Below are 21209 nucleotides of genomic sequence, written 5' to 3'. Positions count from 1 at the left end.
GTCAATGTCGATACTCCGATATATATTTGCATATATATCTCGTTATATCGAAGTAAACAGATACTTCAAAATTTATCGATATTGCTTAACGTACATATTACTCGCAATAAATCGATATATACGAGACGACCAATCAAGAAATATTGATATGTCGGAATAATCGAAACATCGAGCTACATCTATATATTTAAATGTAGCGAAGTGATCCAAAATGTCGAGAACCTGAAGTATATCGATATATGTATTCGCTATATCGACATCAATCGATGCATGGAAACTTGTTGATGACTCGAAATATGTCTATATATCGGTTTAAATCTGTATGTCGATACAAATCGGTATGTCGAACTAAACCGATATATGAAAATAATAGATGTAGCGGCCTAAATCGGTTTCTCAAGCTGCGTCGATATATCGAAATAATTAGATTTCTCGAAATATGTCGCTGCCACGGAACATGTCGCTATTGCGAACGCGTGACCTCGAAATAAATCGATATCTCGAAATAAATCGGTTTCGTGGTATGTTTCCATATCTCAAAATATGTAGGTACCTCGAGTATATCGACAGCTAAAATGTATATCTCGAAATGTTTCGATAACTCGATATTTGTCGTAGCCTCTATATATATCGCTGTATCGCAAAATCTATACCTCGAAATAAATCAGTACCTCGTATTATTCGATATCCCGAAATACGTCTGCTTCTCGATACGAATCGATATCTCGAAATAAATCGACGTCTCGGCATAAATCGTTATATCGATTGTTTTTAAGATGAGTTCATCCCCATTACCTAAAATGACTGATTTCGGTAAGATGTGGTTCATGGAAGACGGAGCCCGACCCCATCGAAGCAGGAGAGTGTTTGATGTCCTGGAGAAATACTTTGCTGGACCACATTCTGGCTCTGCGAAACGCAAAGGCCACTGGCATGGGCCTCTGATGTATGCCAGGTAAGCAAATACCCAGAAACTCGTATCAAAAATGCTAGTGGCCATCTCTGTGTCCTCCTTTTTACACTGTAATGAGAAAACAACTTGTCCGTATTATCAACGCCCTCCTGTTGTGCTTTTATTATAATGTATAATATGTGGCTTTGAAAGAGGGCCAGGTAGAGGACGCATTGCAGAACCGCTTTCTTCTTCTTCCTCTTTTTCGGAACATACGAACACAGAGAAACGTTATCTTCGCTAAATCATAATACAGACGACAGTACTTGGTGTGAAGAGGAAGTTTGCATTTCTTGCGGTACAAAGAAGTTGCTTCTTTTCACAGTACCAACTATGGACAAATCCCAAATAATCAACGGCCTTGCTAATGATAGAGTCACAAACGCATCAAACGCATCAAACCAGATTTGGGAGGCTTTGAGGGCGTGTATTGAGTAAATCTTGTCTTTCCTTTGTAAGGAAAAAGTTGCTCATCAGCTGTGATGCAATCAGAAGGCACATAGTTTTTACGAAGACTGGAAGCATGTCAAATATGTCAGATATTGCAGCAGCATTGCCACTTTTCAAAGTCTCAGCCCTAGTGTTCACATTGTCACATCTTGCAAATCTACTTATCTGCCAAAACCTGTTGAGGGATAAACTCGCATGATACACCGGGAATGCATTTGTTTTCCATATTTCCTTTGTGTGTTCAATGTTAAAGAAGCTTACTCCAGCCAGAGTCAATATACCAAGATGTGCATCAAATTTTTCAGTTGTCAATGGACTCGACACTGTCGCTGTTCCTTCTGAATTGATCTGTCTTCCTGATGGTTTCACGTTCTGTTATATTACAAAATTTCTTCTGCAAATATACTCTTGAAGGCGTCTTTTATGGAAAGAAGTTTTTTTGTACGTTTTGGACAAGCCCTTTCCCGCAAAATATTACGCTTCAGCAGCATTAGCAACAAATAATCCTGAGTTAATAACGATCATCAAAACGGATACAGGGATTAGTGAACATAGGGCTGTCGCAGCGAGACTGAATATTGTAGCCCCAAATCCTCCAAAAATAAACGAAAAACCTATCTACTCAAAAATGCAAATAAAAATTCACTTGACGCCTTCCTGAGAGACTATCTCTACTGCTTCAACATTAACAATATAAGTGTAGAACAGATGTGGCTTGAATTCAAAGAAATAGTATCGGGAGCAATTGAGATCCTCCTTGGTACGCAAAACGGGTCAGAACACTGTTGCAGAAACAACGAAACAAACATGCCAAATTGAAACAGGCGCAAAATACTCCAGATTGCCGTTTTTTTACAGAAGCTCGAAATTTAGCGCGGACTTCAATGCGAGATGCTCAGAATAGTTTCCACAACGAAACTGTCTCGAAACCTGACGGGAAATCCATAGAGATTCTGGTCGTATGTGAAGTAACGGCAAGACAGAATCAGTGCCTTCTCTGCACGATAGGATACAGGGCAGAATCCTTGCACTAGACATACGTACATCAGTCTACAAAATGTTCCGTCCACAGCAATTACTGACCTTTAAATTGAAACCATTTGAGGACGGTTCACCGATAAAAGTAATGTCACTTAGGTGCAGTTTTCAATCACTTAATACCTTTAATGATCAATTAGAGAACAACCAGTACAGTTCTAACTAAGACTTCACTGCGAAGCCAACATTTAACCAGCTCACACGGAGCTCATCCACACACTTTTCGATTAACGGCTGTTTAAGTTCCACAATCATCTAGCGAGTGAAACGCCTCTTAACACGTCGCTCAGCCACATACACCAACGACCAACTTACTTGATGTTTGCACACAGCACAACTCATCGGCTCATGCAGCTGAACCACTTTACTTCAGGGACCTTTCCCTCGATAGAAACCACGGAACTAATATCTCCGAGCTGCCCCAAAACACAGACTTGCCGACCAATACATCTCCGCGGCATATCACACTGATGGGGCACACCCGGTCACAGTCGACACTCCTTTCTCCGGAGACGTCCCAAGTCTCTCAATGTTTTTCTTTCGAAAGCTGACGGCCGACTCTTGAAGCCCGCCAACCCGGAAGAAAGCCACACGATATCCAAAGATAACATAGAAGCACCAAAATCGATCGCAACGATATAACGAGCGTACCCGGTGCTGGCGCCAGTCCACCACGGCTCACCCGTCCATTAATGGGACGTAATCGGGAGGTCAGTTCGGCGATCATTGTAGGCAAAACCACCCCTTCCTTCCGCCTCCTCGATTTCTATATCACCATCTATGGCCGTCCTATCGCCCTCCCCCCCACCCTTAAGTACCTTGGCGTCACCCTCGACCGTCGCCTCTCCTGGACCCCCCATCTCCGGACAATCCGAGCCGAGGAACACTCCCGGCTCTGTCTCCTCGAGCTCCTTTCTGGCCGTACGTGAGGTCTGGACCCCTCCACCATCCTCCACACCTATAAATCCCTCATCCGCCCTATCCTTTGCTACGCCCATCCTGCCTGGATCTCTGCCCCTCCTACCTTTTACAGATCCCTTCAAATCCTCGAACGGCATGCTCTCCGCCTCGCCTATCGTATCCGTCTCCCCTCCCCCACGCGTATCCTGTACGATCTTATTCCATTCCCCCACCTCCTCCTCTTCCTCAAACGGATACAGATCCTATACACCTCCCGTAAACTAGATCCCCTTCACCCGCTCGTCTCTCACATCCTCTCCCGCCCCCGTCTGCTGCCGCGCCTGTATTTCCACGTCCCACCTGCTCTCCATCTCTCCACCCTCCTTACCCTCTCCCGAGGTGGCATCCGCCAGCTCCCCCTCCCTGATTATGCCCTCCTCCCCTCCAGTTACCCCTCCTACCAACTCTGATCCTCCCCTCCCACTTCCTGTGTTTTTTCCTTCGGGCACCCTCTCTCCCTTCTCTCCCCCTTCCCTCCCTTCTCCCTTTCTCCTCACTCCTCCCCTGGGCTTCCCCTACCCCCTTACCTTCATTCCTACCCCATCCCCTCTGCCATCAGCATCTTTGTTCTCCCCTCTCCCCCCTCCCCCCATCCCCTTCTTCCCCTCTCGGCAGGTCCCCGGACTCGCACACGTTACGTGGACATTCGCGCACTGGAGATCATCGCCATCAGTTTCTTGTGTGTGTGCCACCATGTTTGTATTCAGTGTTCTTCGCCGTCTCGCTCCTTCGTTCACCTGTGCCGTCGAAGTCGTCAGTGTTTGTGCGCCATGCCGACAGCTTTTAGTGTGTTTTTCGTCGAGTGTGAACGGCTTCGTGCTCTTGGTTTCTGTGTCTACTGTTTTTTGCCCGCCACTTTGTTCAATCTCTTATGTGTCTTCTTTGTATTTTCATTTGTCAAACTTGTGGCTGAAGAGCGGCGTAGTGTGCTTCTGCCAGCCCACCTTATGTAAAGGTGTTAAATTACAATAAAGGGAAAAAAAAGAGGTCAGTTCGCGCACAAAATCCTTGTGGTGTGTGTACTGTATGACTTTCAGTTAAGACTTTCAGTACACACACCATCAGATTATTTGACTTGTCGCTCTAATGAAGTAGGCGAGCAATATGTCTCGTGGTCTTATCGTGGCGTGTTTATCTTCTGCCATTAGGTCAGACGATAGAAATGCCACTTGCACGCTTAGAGTAGCAGATTGACGGTGACCAACTTTAAACAGAACTTGGTTAATTTTCACACACATTTATTAAAATAATAACAAGCATAGACATTACGTAACTTGATTCTGTATGGTGTTTACAATTGACAATATGAATTTCCTTTGGTCTTGGTATGTTAATCTTATTCTCACATATCTCTGATACTTGACAAAGTGTCTATTCATTTATCTTCATGGCTATGTACAGGAATATGGTAATCTTATTAGGTGCAGACTGAAACTTGACTATAGACTGGTACAGACTAATGCAGACTGGTACAGACAAATGCCGACTGACTGATCGGAGGTCTCTACACTCCTTCAATAAAATTCTTCAGGGTATCAGACCGCATCGTCATAATTTAAAATGCGCCAACGTTTCGGCCAGCGTTGCAGCTAGCCTTCATCAGGGCCTTACGTTAACTGCTAAATGAACACACTTGGTTCCTTAAATAGCTGCACGAGAAAACCGTGTCGTTACTTGATTGGCTGTAAAAGGAGGAGGAGGAGGAGGGGTGAAAGGTATGCTTTATTGGCGTTTCCTTTATTATCTGTCATTGGCTGAAATAGCTGTTTTCTATTGGTGTTTATATTAATCCACCCCATTGGAGGAGACGGACGAATAGCGAACAGGTGATGGCTGTGACGTCACACTGTTTCCATGCTGTCCAGAAGTCGGCTGCGGCGTGCCATTGCTATGTGTGCTCGCGACCACTACTGCGGCTCTCCGCGTGTCTGCATGGGCCGCCACGGCTCTGCCGCCGCTCCGTAGCCCTGCTATTGCAGGCAGCCAAGACCTCGGAAGCTTGTACCCGTCCTCTCTATTCATGTTGGCGGGTCTTTTGGCTATTTCTATCGCCTCTCTAATCTTTCTTTTGAAAGTGAGAGGCTGTTTCGCCAGGACGCGGGCTTCTTGAAAAAATATTGGTTTCCCGCACTCGTCTCGGTGTTCCGCCACTGCTGACTTAGTGTGTTGTTTCAGGCGGATATATCTTTCATGTTCCGAGAGCCTTGTGCTAATCGGACGTCCCGTCTCACCTATGTAGACTAATCCACACGCACAACCAATTTCATACACGCCAGCTGTGTGTAGTTTGTCAACTGCATCCTTGGTAGAACCGAGCATGTCTGATATTTTGTTTCTGCTTCGGAAAATTGGTTTGATGTCGGCTTTTCGTAGAATTTTGCCAATACGTTCGGTGACCCCTTGTACATATGGTAACACAGCAATGCTCTGTGCCTCCTTCTCCTCTTCCCTATTAGTCTTCTCCCTTGCCGACATGGTGCTGTCTATCATCTGCTTCCCATAGCCATTAGTTCCGAAGATGGACCTGAGGCGTTCAAGTTCTGTCTTCAGATGTTCTTCGTCGCTTATCCTGTACGCTCTCTTCGTTAGCGTGTGCAGGGCGGACTTCTTCTGCGTGGGGTGATGGTGGGAGGAGGCGTGAAGGTACCTGTCCGTATTGGTTGGTTTCCTGTACACTTTGTGGCCAAGTTTACCATCAGGTTGTCGATAAACTTCCACGTCGAGGAAAGGCAGCACCCCATTCTTCTCTGTTTCCATTGTAAACTGAATTTTCCTATGCTGTTGGTTAAGGTGCTTGTGGAAGTTCTGTAACTCCTCTTCTCCGTGGGGCCAGATGACGAAAGTATCATCGACATAGCGAAGCCAACAATTTGGACGTAATGGTGCGGATTGGAGGGCTGTTTCCTCAAATGCCTCCATGAAAATTTCTGCTGCGATAGGCGATAGGGGTGAGCCCATAGCTACACCGTCAGTTTGTTCATAAAATTGACCTCTCCACTTGAAATAGGTGGTCGTCAGACAGTGGCGCACAAGCTCACATATATCAGGTGCCACGCGTTCTTCTAGAATGTTCACAGTATCTGACACTGGGACATTCGTGAATAGGGATTTGACGTCGAAACTAACCATCAGATCTTGGTCCGTAACACGCATTTCCTTTAGGAGAGACACGAAGTGAGTGGAATCCTTAACGTAGGACTCGGTTTGATGCACTAGGTGTCGGAGCCTAGGTGCCAGTTCTTTCGCTAGGTAGTAGGTCGGCGAATTTATACTGTTTACTATGGGCCTTAAGGGGAAGTCGGTTTTGTGTACCTTCGGTACACCATATATCCTTGGTGCCTGTGTCACTTGTGGAATGAATCTTCTGGCCTTGTCGAAGTTGATTCTAGAGTGCTTGAGCAGTGCCTGCGTCGTTTTGATTACCTTGGCCGTCGGATCTCCACGAAGTTTCTTGTAGATAGGTTCTGCGAGAATATCTTCCATTCGTTTGTTGTAATCAGTTGTGTCCAAGACTACAGTGGCGTTGCCCTTATCTGCCTGTACCACTACTAAGTGGGGGTTGTCCCTGAGTTCCTTGATGGCATGGTATTCCTCAGCGTTGATGTTTTGCTTCGGTGGCTTTGCTTTATTCAGAACTCTGACCGTTTCCTGCCGGATCTTCTCCGCCTCGGCCTGTGGCAGATGACGTACCGAAGCCTCTACGGATTCTATGATATCTTCTTTTGGAACTCGCTTAGGTGCGACTGCGAAATTCATCCCCTTGGCCAGAATTGCTGTGGTTGCTTCGCTCAAGGTGTGGCTGGAGAGGTTGACCACTGTCCGTCGCTTGTCCAGCGTCAATGTTTCGTCCGTGGCTTTCTGTTGTAGTTTGTCGTACTTTCTCATCTGGCGGTTAGTAATACTATTGCTGGTCCTTGATGCTTGCTGAAAGGTTAACCTGTCGACTTTATCCCAGTCTTCCATCTGAAGTTTTCCGGCCAGAAATAGGTGCAGATCACACAAATTCCTGTTGTGAGCATCGAGACTTATGCGGATGTGGCGTATCCTTTCCCGTAGCAATGCTTTACTGGCTTTAACACAGATATTCCTCGCCTTGTTCGTTTTTATGTGAGACGTCAACCGCAAAGAATACGGCACAACACTCGTGTCTCTGCATCTCTTCAAAAAAGCAAGGTCATTCAGCAGTTTACATCTTTTTAAACGCAGTGCTTCTAACTTCTTGATGTTTCCGTGGATTTCCTGCCCATACAGGTTGGTTAAATGTAAGCGTAGGCTTCCGCGGCCGTTGTCTTCTTCAATAAAATTCTTCAGGGTATCAGACCGCATCGTCATAATTTAAAATGCGCCAACGTTTCGGCCAGCGTTGCAGCTAGCCTTCATCAGGGCCTTACGTTAACTGCTAAATGAACACATTTGGTTCCTTAAATAGCTGCACGAGAAAACCGTGTCGTTACTTGATTGGCTGTAAAAGGAGGAGGAGGAGGAGGGGTGAAAGGTATGCTTTATTGGTGTTTCCTTTATTATCTGTCATTGGCTGAAATAGCTGTTTTCTATTGGTGTTTATATTAATCCACCCCATTGGAGGAGACGGACGAATAGCGAACAGGTGATGGCTGTGACGTCACACTGTTTCCATGCTGTCCAGAAGTCGGCTGCGGCGTGCCATTGCTATGTGTGCTCGCGACCACTACTGCGGCTCTCCGCGTGTCTGCATGGGCCGCCACGGCTCTGCCGCCGCTCCGTAGCCCTGCTATTGCAGGCAGCCAAGACCTCGGAAGCTTGTACCCGTCCTCTCTATTCATGTTGGCGGGTCTTTTGGCTATTTCTATCGCCTCTCTAATCTTTCTTTTGGAAGTGAGAGGCTGTTTCGCCAGGACGCGGGCTTCTTGAAAAAATATTGGTTTCCCGCACTCGTCTCGGTGTTCCGCCACTGCTGACTTAGTGTGTTGTTTCAGGCGGATATATCTTTCATGTTCCGAGAGCCTTGTGCTAATCGGACGTCCCGTCTCACCTATGTAGACTAATCCACACGCACAACCAATTTCATACACGCCAGCTGTGTGTAGTTTGTCAACTGCATCCTTGGTAGAACCGAGCATGTCTGATATTTTGTTTCTGCTTCGGAAAATTGGTTTGATGTCGGCTTTTCGTAGAATTTTGCCAATACGTTCGGTGACCCCTTGTACATATGGTAACACAGCAATGCTCTGTGCCTCCTTCTCCTCTTCCCTATTAGTCTTCTCCCTTGCCGACATGGTGCTGTCTATCATCTGCTTCCCATAGCCATTAGTTCCGAAGATGGACCTGAGGCGTTCAAGTTCTGTCTTCAGATGTTCTTCGTCGCTTATCCTGTACGCTCTCTTCGTTAGCGTGTGCAGGGCGGACTTCTTCTGCGTGGGGTGATGGTGGGAGGAGGCGTGAAGGTACCTGTCCGTATTGGTTGGTTTCCTGTACACTTTGTGGCCAAGTTTACCATCAGGTTGTCGATAAACTTCCACGTCGAGGAAAGGCAGCACCCCATTCTTCTCTGTTTCCATTGTAAACTGAATTTTCCTATGCTGTTGGTTAAGGTGCTTGTGGAAGTTCTGTAACTCCTCTTCTCCGTGGGGCCAGATGACGAAAGTATCATCGACATAGCGAAGCCAACAATTTGGACGTAATGGTGCGGACTGGAGGGCTGTTTCCTCAAATGCCTCCATGAAAATTTCTGCTGCGATAGGCGATAGGGGTGAGCCCATAGCTACACCGTCAGTTTGTTCATAAAATTGACCTCTCCACTTGAAATAGGTGGTCGTCAGACAGTGGCGCACAAGCTCACGCCTCCTCCCACCATCACCCCACGCAGAAGAAGTCCGCCCTGCACACGCTAACGAAGAGAGCGTACAGGATAAGCGACGAAGAACATCTGAAGACAGAACTTGAACGCCTCAGGTCCATCTTCGGAACTAATGGCTATGGGAAGCAGATGATAGACAGCACCATGTCGGCAAGGGAGAAGACTAATAGGGAAGAGGAGAAGGAGGCACAGAGCATTGCTGTGTTACCATATGTACAAGGGGTCACCGAACGTATTGGCAAAATTCTACGAAAAGCCGACATCAAACCAATTTTCCGAAGCAGAAACAAAATATCAGACATGCTCGGTTCTACCAAGGATGCAGTTGACAAACTACACACAGCTGGCGTGTATGAAATTGGTTGTGCGTGTGGATTAGTCTACATAGGTGAGACGGGACGTCCGATTAGCACAAGGCTCTCGGAACATGAAAGATATATCCGCCTGAAACAACACACTAAGTCAGCAGTGGCGGAACACCGAGACGAGTGCGGGAAACCAATATTTTTTCAAGAAGCCCGCGTCCTGGCGAAACAGCCTCTCACTTTCAAAAGAAAGATTAGAGAGGCGATAGAAATAGCCAAAAGACCCGCCAACATGAATAGAGAGGACGGGTACAAGCTTCCGAGGTCTTGGCTGCCTGCAATAGCAGGGCTACGGAGCGGCGGCAGAGCCGTGGCGGCCCATGCAGACACGCGGAGAGCCGCAGTAGTGGTCGCGAGCACACATAGCAATGGCACGCCGCAGCCGACTTCTGGACAGCATGGAAACAGTGTGACGTCACAGCCATCACCTGTTCGCTATTCGTCCGTCTCCTCCAATGGGGTGGATTAATATAAACACCAATAGAAAACAGCTATTTCAGCCAATGACAGATAATAAAGGAAACACCAATAAAGCATACCTTTCACCCCTCCTCCTCCTCCTCCTTTTACAGCCAATCAAGTAACGACACGGTTTTCTCGTGCAGCTATTTAAGGAACCAAGTGTGTTCATTTAGCAGTTAACGTAAGGCCCTGATGAAGGCTAGCTGCAACGCTGGCCGAAACGTTGGCGCATTTTAAATTATGACGATGCGGTCTGATACCCTGAAGAATTTTATTGAAGAAGACAACGGCCGCGGAAGCCTACGCTTACGTCTGTACACTCGTTATACGTAATACCTCGCACATTCAGGTATCACTGCGCGAGTGTGATCCGCGAGGAGAAAAGGTTATACGTTAGCAGCAGTCTCATTGGCTGCATTACATATTAATACGTGGATCGACAGAAGCAGAATTTGGTCCATCTCTAAGGGAGCGCCATCTCGTAGTGTGAAGACGGACGAGCGCTGCGCCTGCGCTGTTGTGCTTAGCGGGGCGCGCTCTAGTGGGAAAGTTGTGTACGCGCTGACTATGCGGAACTACACTCCTGGAAATTGAAATAAGAACACCGTGAATTCATTGTCCCAGGAAGGGGAAACTTTATTGACACATTCCTGGGGTCAGATACATCACATGATCACACTGACAGAACCACAGGCACATAGACACAGGCAACAGAGCATGCACAATGTCGGCACTAGTACAGTGTATATCCACCTTTCGCAGCAATGCAGGCTGCTATTCTCCCATGGAGACGATTGTAGAGATGCTGGATGTAGTCCTGTGGAACGGCTTGCCATGCCATTTCCACCTGGCGCCTCAGTTGGACCAGCGTTCGTGCTGGACGTGCAGACCGCGTGAGACGACGCTTCATCCAGTTCCAAACATGCTCAATGGGGGACAGATCCGGAGATCTTGCTGGCCAGGGTAGTTGACTTACACCTTCTAGAGCACGTTGGGTGGCACGGGATACATGCGGACGTGCATTGTCCTGTTGGAACAGCAAGTTCCCTTGCCGGTCTAGGAATGGTAGAACGATGGGTTCGATGACGGTTTGGATGTACCGTGCACTATTCAGTGTCCCCTCGACGATCACCAGTGGTGTACGGCCAGTGTAGGAGATCGCTCCCCACACCATGATGCCGGGTGTTGGCCCTGTGTGCCTCGGTCGTATGCAGTCCTGATTGTGGCGCTCACCTGCACGGCGCCAAACACGCATACGACCATCATTGGCACCAAGGCAGAAGCGACTCTCATCGCTGAAGACGACACGTCTCCATTCGTCCCTCCATTCACGCCTGTCGCGACACCACTGGAGGCGGGCTGCACGATGTTGGGGCGTGAGCGGAAGACGGCCTAACGGTGTGCGGGACCGTAGCCCAGCTTCATGGAGACGGTTGCGAATGGTCCTCGCCGATACCCCAGGAGCAACAGTGTCCCTAATTTGCTGGGAAGTGGCGGTGCGGTCCCCTACGGCACTGCGTAGGATCCTACGGTCTTGGCGTGCATCCGTGCGTCGCTGCGGTCCGGTCCCAGGTCGACGGGCACGTTCACCTTCCGCCGACCACTGGCGACAACATCGATGTACTGTGGAGACCTCACGCCCCACGTGTTGAGCAATTCGGCGGTACGTCCACCCGGCCTCCCGCATGCCCACTATACGGCCTCGCTCAAAGTCCGTCAACTGCACATACGGTTCACGTCCACGCTCTCGCGGCATGCTACCAGTGTTAAAGACTGCGATGGAGCTCCGTATGCCACGGCAAACTGGCTGACACTGACGGCGGCGGTGCACAAATGCTGCGCAGCTAGCGCCATTCGACGGCCAACACCGCGGTTCCTGGTGTGTCCGCTGTGCCGTGCGTGTGATCATTGCTTGTACAGCCCTCTCGCAGTGTCCGGAGCAAGTATGGTGGGTCTGACACACCGGTGTGAATGTGTTCTTTTTTCCATTTCCAGGAGTGTATGTACACAACAATCCTGCACCGGCAAAACGTTCGCAGTTAGAGGCTCAGTATTTCTGCAGGGGACTTCCAACGACTTGCCGAGTCCATACGACGTCGAGTTGCTACACTACGCAGAGTAAAATGAGGTCCGACACGATGCTAGGAGGTATCCCGTGACTCTTGTCACCTCAGCATATGCTGTACACGATTTTGCACGCTTATCAGCACATTATACGACTGAAATTACACGGCTAACAACGTAATACGTACGCTCCTTGTCTAAATTGTAGTTCCATATAGCCCTGTATCAACACCGTGTGTGTCTACGCTTCGACAGCGTATCGCTTCTGCACTTTTTGTAAACATGCCAGTCGTTAGTGTGATGCTTGATAGAGTGTGTGTTGTGACGGGCTGGTGTGTGCTGGTGTTGCAGATGTCCTAACATGGGGACGACATCGTGGCTGCTGCACGCGGCCGCCATCTTGCTGTCCCTGTCCCTCGCCACTGGCAGCACGGAAATGTAAGTACGCAGCCCGCCCGCTGCTCATGTTTCGTGACCGTTGTGCGCCGCAGGTCCACACGTTGTGCCATATTCTGTCTACACGCTTGGTCCACGCCATAGCTTTGTTAACAGGTGAGAGAAATTCCTATGTTTCGGACGGGGCCGCTACAAGTGCAGTTTAGGAGCCTGCTCCGAAAGCATTTAGAAAAAAAAGAAGGCTTACTTGTAATACTGTGTTGTGGGCTTCCTCCTAATGATAAAAATCGTAGACATGATTATCTTGTATGAACTTCTTCGGCTTAATTTTTGAGTGGCGGGTGCCAGGTATTAGTCTGTTTGTAAACTCAAGAGCGAGCAGCGCTTTCGGTGGGGGAAGTGGCCTTTGCCGGAAAAACGCTGCCACCGGCCTACAGGGACACCCAAAATCTGTTGCCCGTTACCTGTCTAGCGGTGTAGATCGGCGTGCAGTGATATACGTCGTTTCTGTTGCCAGTGTCAGTCAACTTTGTACACTTACTGATATACTTCGATTTCCGGAAGTGACGGATAATCGTCTAGCATTGCAAGAAAATGTGCAGAATATTAGGAAGAGGAGGTGTTTGCGGAGTAACGAGCGTTCGATCGTCTCTAATGTTATTACATCGTGTATTAAAGAGGCTGCAATTTATGCAAACGTCAGCCTCGTCCAAAAGGACGCATAAGGAGGGAACCGGAAAATAAGCCGCATGGTTTAGTGGAATCGCCACGAAGGAAAAGTAATAATCTTGGAAAGAAACCGATCGTTGTAGACAGTTTCAAAATCACGTAAAACCTTTGATGCTTATGGAACACTAAACGGCCGAGCGGTTCTAGGCGCTTCAGTCTGGAACCGCGCTACCGCTACGGTCGCAGGTTCGAATCCTGCCTCGGGCATGGATGTGTGTGATGTCCTTAGGTTAGTTAGGTTTAAGTAGTTCTAAGTTCTAGGGGAATGATGACCTCAGAAGTTAAGTCCCATAGTGGTCAGGACCATTTGAACACTAAATCTCTATCTCGGTCACTATTCACCTGATTCTGAGACATAGTGCTTGAATTTTGTGCGCAATAGCTATTCTAAACACTGCTGAAATTTTCTTCGAAACATGTACATCGATTCTGGACTTCTAAGCAAAAAGCTTGACATACGAGGTGCGTTCACGTATTAATTTTTATTTTTTGGTAAGAACTTTATTTGTTAAACTACAGCAATGTTATCCTCTTCAAAATATTCCCCATCACATACTATATACTTGTGCCAGTGTTTTTTCCAATTCCTGAAATTATTTAGGAACTGTTTCTTCGGAGTAAGATATAGGTCTCTTAACTGTGCATTTTTTTATCTCATCCATGCTGGTAAAACCGCTGTCCTTTAAGGCCTGCTTGTATGCCCTTGGCTCACTTATAACACGCCCACCAAAAACAATACTTAACATTTCTAAAAATTTCATACACTTCATTCCGTTCCTAAAACTAAATTTAATACAGATTCTCTAATCTATTTTTATACAAAACAAATAATCGCTGATGATGCTACCAAAACACATGTAGGCCTAACCTTTTTGACAGCTGACAATAGAGTAAATACCCAATATGTATGACACTGTACACATACTTTTGAGACATGTTTACGAAGACATTGACAAAAAGGTAGTGCAAATCGGACTAATACAACACGCAAAATTATAAATTTATGCTTACTATTTAACACATATCGTGTTGCAAAAATTGTTAAGTTTCAATGCAGTCCGTCAAATAAAACTTCTACCTTTTAGTAGAAAAACAAACTAAGAACAAGCCCCAAATTCTACAGATTGGTTGCATTATATGAGGTTTGTTTCACGAATAGCAATAGAGGAACATACAATACATTCACATGAACAGGTATTCGGTTCTATGTTTGTAGTATAATCCTGACTTCCATTCTTATCGTAATATTATTTACTCTGTAATGTTGTGTTTCGGAAGAAGCTATCGTTTTTTGTATTCAAAAATGGTTCAAATGGCTCTGAGCACTATGGGACTCAACTGCTGTGGTCATCAGTCCCCTAGAACTTAGAACTACTTAAACCTAACTAACCTAAGGACAGCACACACATCCATGCCTGAAGCAGGATTCGAACCTGCGACCGTAGCGGTCACGCGGTTCCAAACTGAAGCGCTTAGAACCGCACGGCCACACTGGCCGGCTCGTTTTTTTTTTTTTTTTTTTGTATTCCTTAAGGTCTTAATACATTTGTCTAAAAATGAACTCCAGCCGAGACATCTGTACGCGGCATCGCCACAGATTTAAAGCGCGCTCTGCGGCAGAGGCGGTACTACATTGTGAAACAGCCTGTAGAAGAGCCTTCTGACATGGATGGGTTGGCATGGTAGGGACTCGCTCGCTCGCTCTTTAGTTTACCGACAGACTATAGATGCCATTTTCCTTGACTTCCGGAAGGCGTTCGATACAGTTCCGCACTGTCGCCTGATAAAGTAAGAGCCTACGGAATATCAGACCAGCTGTGTGGCTGGATTGAAGAGTTTTTAGCAAACAGAACACAGCGTGTTGTTCTCAATGGAGAGACGTCTACAGACGTTAAAGTAACCTCTGGCGTGCCACAGGGGAGTGTTTTGGGACCATTGGTTTTCACAATATATATAAATGACCTAGTAGATAGTGTCGGAAGTTCCATGCGGCTTTTCGCGTATGATGCTGTAGTATACAGAGAAGTTGCAGCATTAGAAAATTGCAGCGAAATGCAGGAGGATCTGCAGCGGGTAGGCACTTGGTGCAGGGAGTGGCAACTGACCCTTAGCATAGACAAATGGAATGTATTGCGAATACATAGAAAGAAGGATCCTTATATTGTATGATTATATGATAGCGGAAGAAATACTGGTAGCAGTTACTTCTGCAAAATATCTAGGAGTATACGTACGGAACGATTTGAAGTGGAATGATCATATAAAATTAATTGTTGGTAAGGCGGGTGCCAGGTCGAGATTCATTGGGAGAGTCCTTAGAAAATGTAGTCCATCAACAAAGGAGGTGGCTTACAAAACACTCGTTCGACCTATACTTGAGTATTGCTCATCAGTGTGGAATCCGTACCAGGTCGGGTTGACAGAGGAGATAGAAAAGATCCAAAGAAGAGCGGCGCGTTTCGTCACAGGATTATCTGGTAAGCGTGATAGCGTTACGGAGATGTTTAGCAAACTCAAGTGGCAAACTCTGCAAGAGAGGCGCTCTGCATCGCGGTGTACCTTGCTGTCCATGTTTCTGGATGAGGTATCGAATATATTGCTTCCCTCTACTTATACCGTCCGAGGAGATCACGAATGTAAAATTAGAGAGATTGGAGCGCGCACGGAGGCTTTCCGGCAGTAGTTATTCCCGCGAATCATACGCGACTGGAACAGGAAAGGGAAGTAATGACAGTGGCACGTAAAGTGCCCTCCGCCTCACACCGCTGGGTGGCTTGCGGAGTATAAATGTAGATGTAGATGTAGAATTAGTTGTAAATATAATGAAACTGTGGGGTGTCAGAGACCTTTTCAAGTCTCAAACATCTGTGATGTGTATATGCAGACCGAAACGACGAATGACAATCACGGCCTTGTTACTCATTTTCATTCGTCGCTTCAGTCTGCATATGTATGTCAATTGTAACTCAGTATTCACCCCTGTAACCTACTGGTCAACCGCTTCCGTAGACGGGGTTGCTAATGCCAGATTGCTAACTCGGGGGTAAGCTCGAGGTAGATGGAATTTACACCGCAACTATTTTCGTAATCAGGGAGACTCGGGGTGATGAGGTAAAGTTCGCCATCGCCAGTCTTCGCGCCAGTGTCGTGGAGTAAATTCCAAACTCCCTCCCCCCAGTGTTTCACGAAGTGAGAGCGTGTGACAGTGCTGATGGTGATGCGTCCGTCCGAAGGTGACTTCTTTGTAAAATTTATTGGCCTTTGGGCCCTACCCATTCAGCCATCTCAGTATAGTGGAATGTCATTTATGGCGATACGAACGTAAGGACAACATAACGCCCAGTCCCCGAGCGGAGAAATCTCCGACCCGGCTGGGAATCGAACCCGGGTCCCTTTGCTTAGCAATCCGCCGCGCTGACCGCCCAGCTACCGAGGCGAACAATGTTGACGTTAAGCTCGGCACCCCCGTAGCACAGTGGAGTATCTGTATCGAAATCCTGGCCAAAATTCTTTCACTACTTTTTTAAAGTTTAAATCATTGCTGTTGACGTTTATCATAATTTTAATAAGCAAATCGGCCTGTTTTACTTTAAATATACGTAAATATATCTATTTACTTATTTATTATTAATATTATTATTATTATTATTATTGGCGTTTTGCCCTTAATGAGCGCAGCTAGGCTGAACTACATGGCCAATTCCTTTTGCTGCCCAAACTTCCCTCATTCTCTCGCTGTGTTTCTGTTTCCGGTCCTTTGTCCATGCTTCTTGTCGGCTTCGTGTCTTCGGCTTCATCTTGGTTGCCTTTTTGGTTGCCCATATTTCTTTCATCTTCCGGCTGTGATTTTGTTTGCGTTTATCTGGCCATTTTACGCCTGTTCGTTTATTACGTAGTTTACTTTTCTTAATGATGTTTCGGAATTTTATTCTGTCGTTTATTGCGTCTGGTGTGGTGTTGAGTTGGTTCAGGTCGTTTTTTACCTCTGCCTCCAATTTGTTGTTTCTAGTAGTTATCCAGTCAAAGTTCTGTTTGGTCAGTCTGTGTGACGGCATTCTGTATAGATACCCATAGAATTGTAGTCTCCGTTTTCTAATCTTGTCGATGATTGTCCCCGTATGTTTGTTCAAATGGTTCAAATGGCTCTAAGCACTATGGGACTTAACATCTGCGGTCATCAGTCCGCTAGACTTAGAACTACTTGAACCTAACTAACCTAAGAACATCACACACATCCATGCCCGAGGCAGGATTCGAACCTGCGACCGTAGCAGCGGCGCGGTTCCGGACTGAAGCGCCCAGAACCGCTCGGCCACAGCGGCGGCTCCATATGTTTGTATAGTTCCTCGAAAATAGTTCAAATGGCTCTGAGCACTATAGGACTCAACATCTGTGGTCATAAGTCCCCTAGAACTTAGAACTACTCAAACCTAACTAACCTAAGGACATCACACACATCCATGCCCAAGGCTGGATTCGAACCTGCGACCGTAGTGGTCATACGGTTCCAGACTGAAGCGCCTAGAACCGCACGGCCACACCGGCCGCCGTATAGTTCCTCTTTAGGTTTCTTGATCCATATTCAATTGTTGTCAGTTGCGACAAATATTATCTTAAGTATTTTCTGTTCTACTGTTTCTAGTTCTCTGAAACGTGTATGCCCTAGGATTAGTGTGGTCTCTGCTGCTTAAAAACTAAATATAAATTTCCATTAACACTTTTTTAATGAAGAAATGATGGATTTATACATATATTTTCAAGTAAAATGCAGTTAAGACAGAAATATGTACAACTTTATTCGCTTGTGCACACATTTGTATCAATAATTTTAGTCTCATTCTTCAGAACTAAAGTCTCTGTCGTCTTCAGATTCTTCCTCTTCATCTCTCTCTTCTTGTTCATCATTAGGGCAGCCATCAGACTTGTCTGGAAGAAGAAGTTGTAAGGTCTCGCTACAATAAGGCTTGCTTCCTTTTTACTGACCGTTTTCTAGAGCAGCTGATGTAAGGATCGCTGCTAAGAAGTAGCCTGTTTAAAACATCTACATTGCAGTTTTCTCTGCTGCACTTTCTAGAATAATTTGTTAATTTGTGCGGTATCGTCGAAAGTGTTTATTTCTAGCTTCAGCAGCTTCTTCTGAGAGCTGACCAGTTGGTGCTATCGCCTCTTTTATTACAGTGACCCCACGAATCAAACGTTTATACATTGTTGGCGTCATGGGGTGCCAACTGTGAAGTTCGACACACGGTTCTGCTGTTTCATATTAATATGCTTGGAATTTGTTGTCATCAATGTGAAACCCACTGGTCATTGATTCCAATATTACTTTTAACTTTTAATTAGTTGTAAATCGACTCCAGTAATTTTTGAGGCAGTTTCTGGATCTGAAAGGAAGCCTCTAGCGGTGTTTCCGCCATTTGTATTCCCAAAGCCTGGCTTTGGAACATCAACACGTAGTCCTAATTCTTCTTTGAATTTTCTTTGAATGTTTTTCTTTGTAGTTAATGCATTTCTTTTGTCCTCTTCACTTGTTGCTTGCCAGTTTCGAATTGGAAGTCTGTATGATAAGTGAAGTATTGTCTCAAATAATCGTATGCATGTGTGCAAATTCGACAAATCAAACTTCAAAGTATCACGTTTTTCTGGTAAGCTTTTATCTGGGTTATTGAAATCTTTTGAAGTGAGCCCACAGATATAGCACATTGTCGATGAAGTGCCTGTTGCAGCACTGCAGATTTTTCCATCAACCATTGTCAATAACAAAGTGTGTTTAACCTTTAGCAGTCCTCCATTAATTGCTACTTCTGTTTTGTTCAGCATGTTTATTTGTCCCTGCATGTATTTTATTGCTTCGTTTGAAACGTCTGATGTTTCATTCACAAAGTGGATGCGGATTGGACTACAGAATCTTGTGGAGGAAGGTTTTGGATTTTGCCACAATGTTTTCTTTTTTCATTAACATTGGTAAATAATTTAATGGATGCAAAGGCACTCTGAAATATATTAGCATTACTGTCACTTAAATTTTGAAATTTTTGTTTAAATTGTGCTTGCTGAGAGCCATCACAACCCAATTTTGATATTAACTCTAAGCTCTGCTTTTCTTCTAAATCTATGACCTGCAACACTTCTTCTAAATGTACTTGCACAATCTTAATGTGGTGTGATCTAATAACTTCACTTCTGCTGTTGTTTCAGTTACAGCAATTGAGTCTTCTTTAGGACAGCACTGCGTTTTCACTTTTCTTAGTAATGAATAGCACGGGTATACAGCGTTGTTTGCACTGTGGATGACTTCATATTGTTCCTTGTCAGCTCTGCATTAATGAAAATTGCCAATGCTTCCTCAGGACTATGTTTTATTATCCTCTTCTCCTCAAACGTTGAAAGCTTTTGCTTTATTTTTGTTGCCCTTGCAGGAGTTTCTGTTATTTTTTTAAATCATATCATCCACATCAGGGTTTCCAACAGTTCTGTGACTCATAGTTGCAGCAAACGGCAGCTCTTGATGAATTTAATATTGTCGTAGGACTTCAGTTTTCCTTCCTTTGCTCCTTTCACTTGACTCACTGAAATCTTTTTGAGGGCGGCCTGGGGCTACAGCAGTGAAAGAAAACACAGGCACTCTTTCGTTTATTGCCAACCAATCACGATTCTTCTGCAGTACAGCAACCTCACCTCTTTTCTGTTTGCAGACACCCATTTCTTTTTAAAATTAGTTTTGAATTACCGGAGTGAACGACTGAAGGAAGTTCTCTCAGCTTCTGGGCACTTCGTTATATCAACGACTCTGCTTCCCATAAACTGAAGTTTCTGAGCAATTGATCTGCTTGTAGATTCCTTAATGACGTGGAATAAAGCGAATCCCGAAAATTCTTTTTCCATTTTCAAAGGTTGAAAAAACGAAACAATGCTGACCTGCAAAACGTAAGTAAAATTCTAACTTACATTTTGCAAAAGGATGGCTAAAAAATAAAACGTTTCAATATTTCTAAGACCACCTCAGATATGAGATTATCAAAATAAAATCAAGATTGACTATTGACAAAAATGAACTTTAATAGGCTTCTGTTATAATATGCACACAACGCAAAGATAATTTTGAAAATACTTACCAAAACTTACACTCCAAAAAAATACAGAAACGCTCTATTAAATCCGTTTGTCAATGAAAGCCGTCACAGCACACACTACAGTAACGTAATGGCAGTAAAATTTAAAAAACTATCTCTTCTACAGCTCTAAAGGTATATTTAATGCTTTCTGTGTTGTCATCAGTTATGCACATGAGATGTTTAATAGTAAGCTCATTTTTAACATAAACACACTGGGAAAATAAGAAAGTTTCGTGGTATTCAAAAAATTATAAATAAAAATAGCACAAGGTTGCGCAATTTATTATTTCTAAAATGGGCTCTCAATGCTACACGAATTGAAATAAACGCTTATCAAAACGGCAGACGATCCAAAATCTTGTTTAACTGAACTCTGAAATGTTATAGTAAGGTTATGATAAAAGTATTTAAATTAGTACATAAGTTTAAAAAGAATCTGTTACCTTCCTGTAACACGCAAACCTGTTTCAAATTCGAATGCTCATTTAGTAAAGCCGAAAAAATTGAGATTCAAACTGACAACTCAATCAAGAAACGTGTCGTCTGGCGAAAAAAGCCGATCTTCAAACGAGGCTAGGAGCTCCTAGCTATGTGTCACGCTCCTCAAAATTTATCCATCGACCCACCAATTCGTCAGTTATTACAGAATGCATTTTGGGCAATCTTAAATTTTTGCCTTTTTGGCCAGGATATCGGGGCAAATACTCCACTGTTCGTCGGTACTATTCGAGAGGAGCGGGTTATATGTCGACAAAGGTTTTTCACACCTCTCCCTTCCCTCATCACCGTCATCATCACCATCATCATCATCATCATACAACACAAACATAATAGGTAGATCA

At 45.2% G+C, this 21209-nt stretch overlaps 1 protein-coding gene across 1 annotated transcript in view; it reads left to right on the top strand.

The window, feature by feature from the left end:
- The window catches only part of LOC126215068 (glutamate-gated chloride channel), a 438289-nt gene that overhangs the window by 159016 nt on the left and 258064 nt on the right, over window positions 1–21209 (top strand). Inside the window, exon 2 of the mRNA XM_049941716.1 lies at window positions 12479–12565. Coding sequence (XP_049797673.1) covers window positions 12489–12565 — 77 coding nt within the window. The 5' untranslated portion in view covers window positions 12479–12488. The remainder of the gene's footprint in view (window positions 1–12478; window positions 12566–21209) is intronic.

Source organism: Schistocerca nitens, chromosome 12, assembly GCF_023898315.1.
Source record: "Schistocerca nitens isolate TAMUIC-IGC-003100 chromosome 12, iqSchNite1.1, whole genome shotgun sequence".
NCBI lineage: Eukaryota > Metazoa > Arthropoda > Insecta > Orthoptera > Acrididae > Schistocerca > Schistocerca nitens.
The sequence above is the reverse complement of the archived record's forward strand: the minus strand, read 5'-3'. Positions and strand labels throughout refer to the sequence as shown.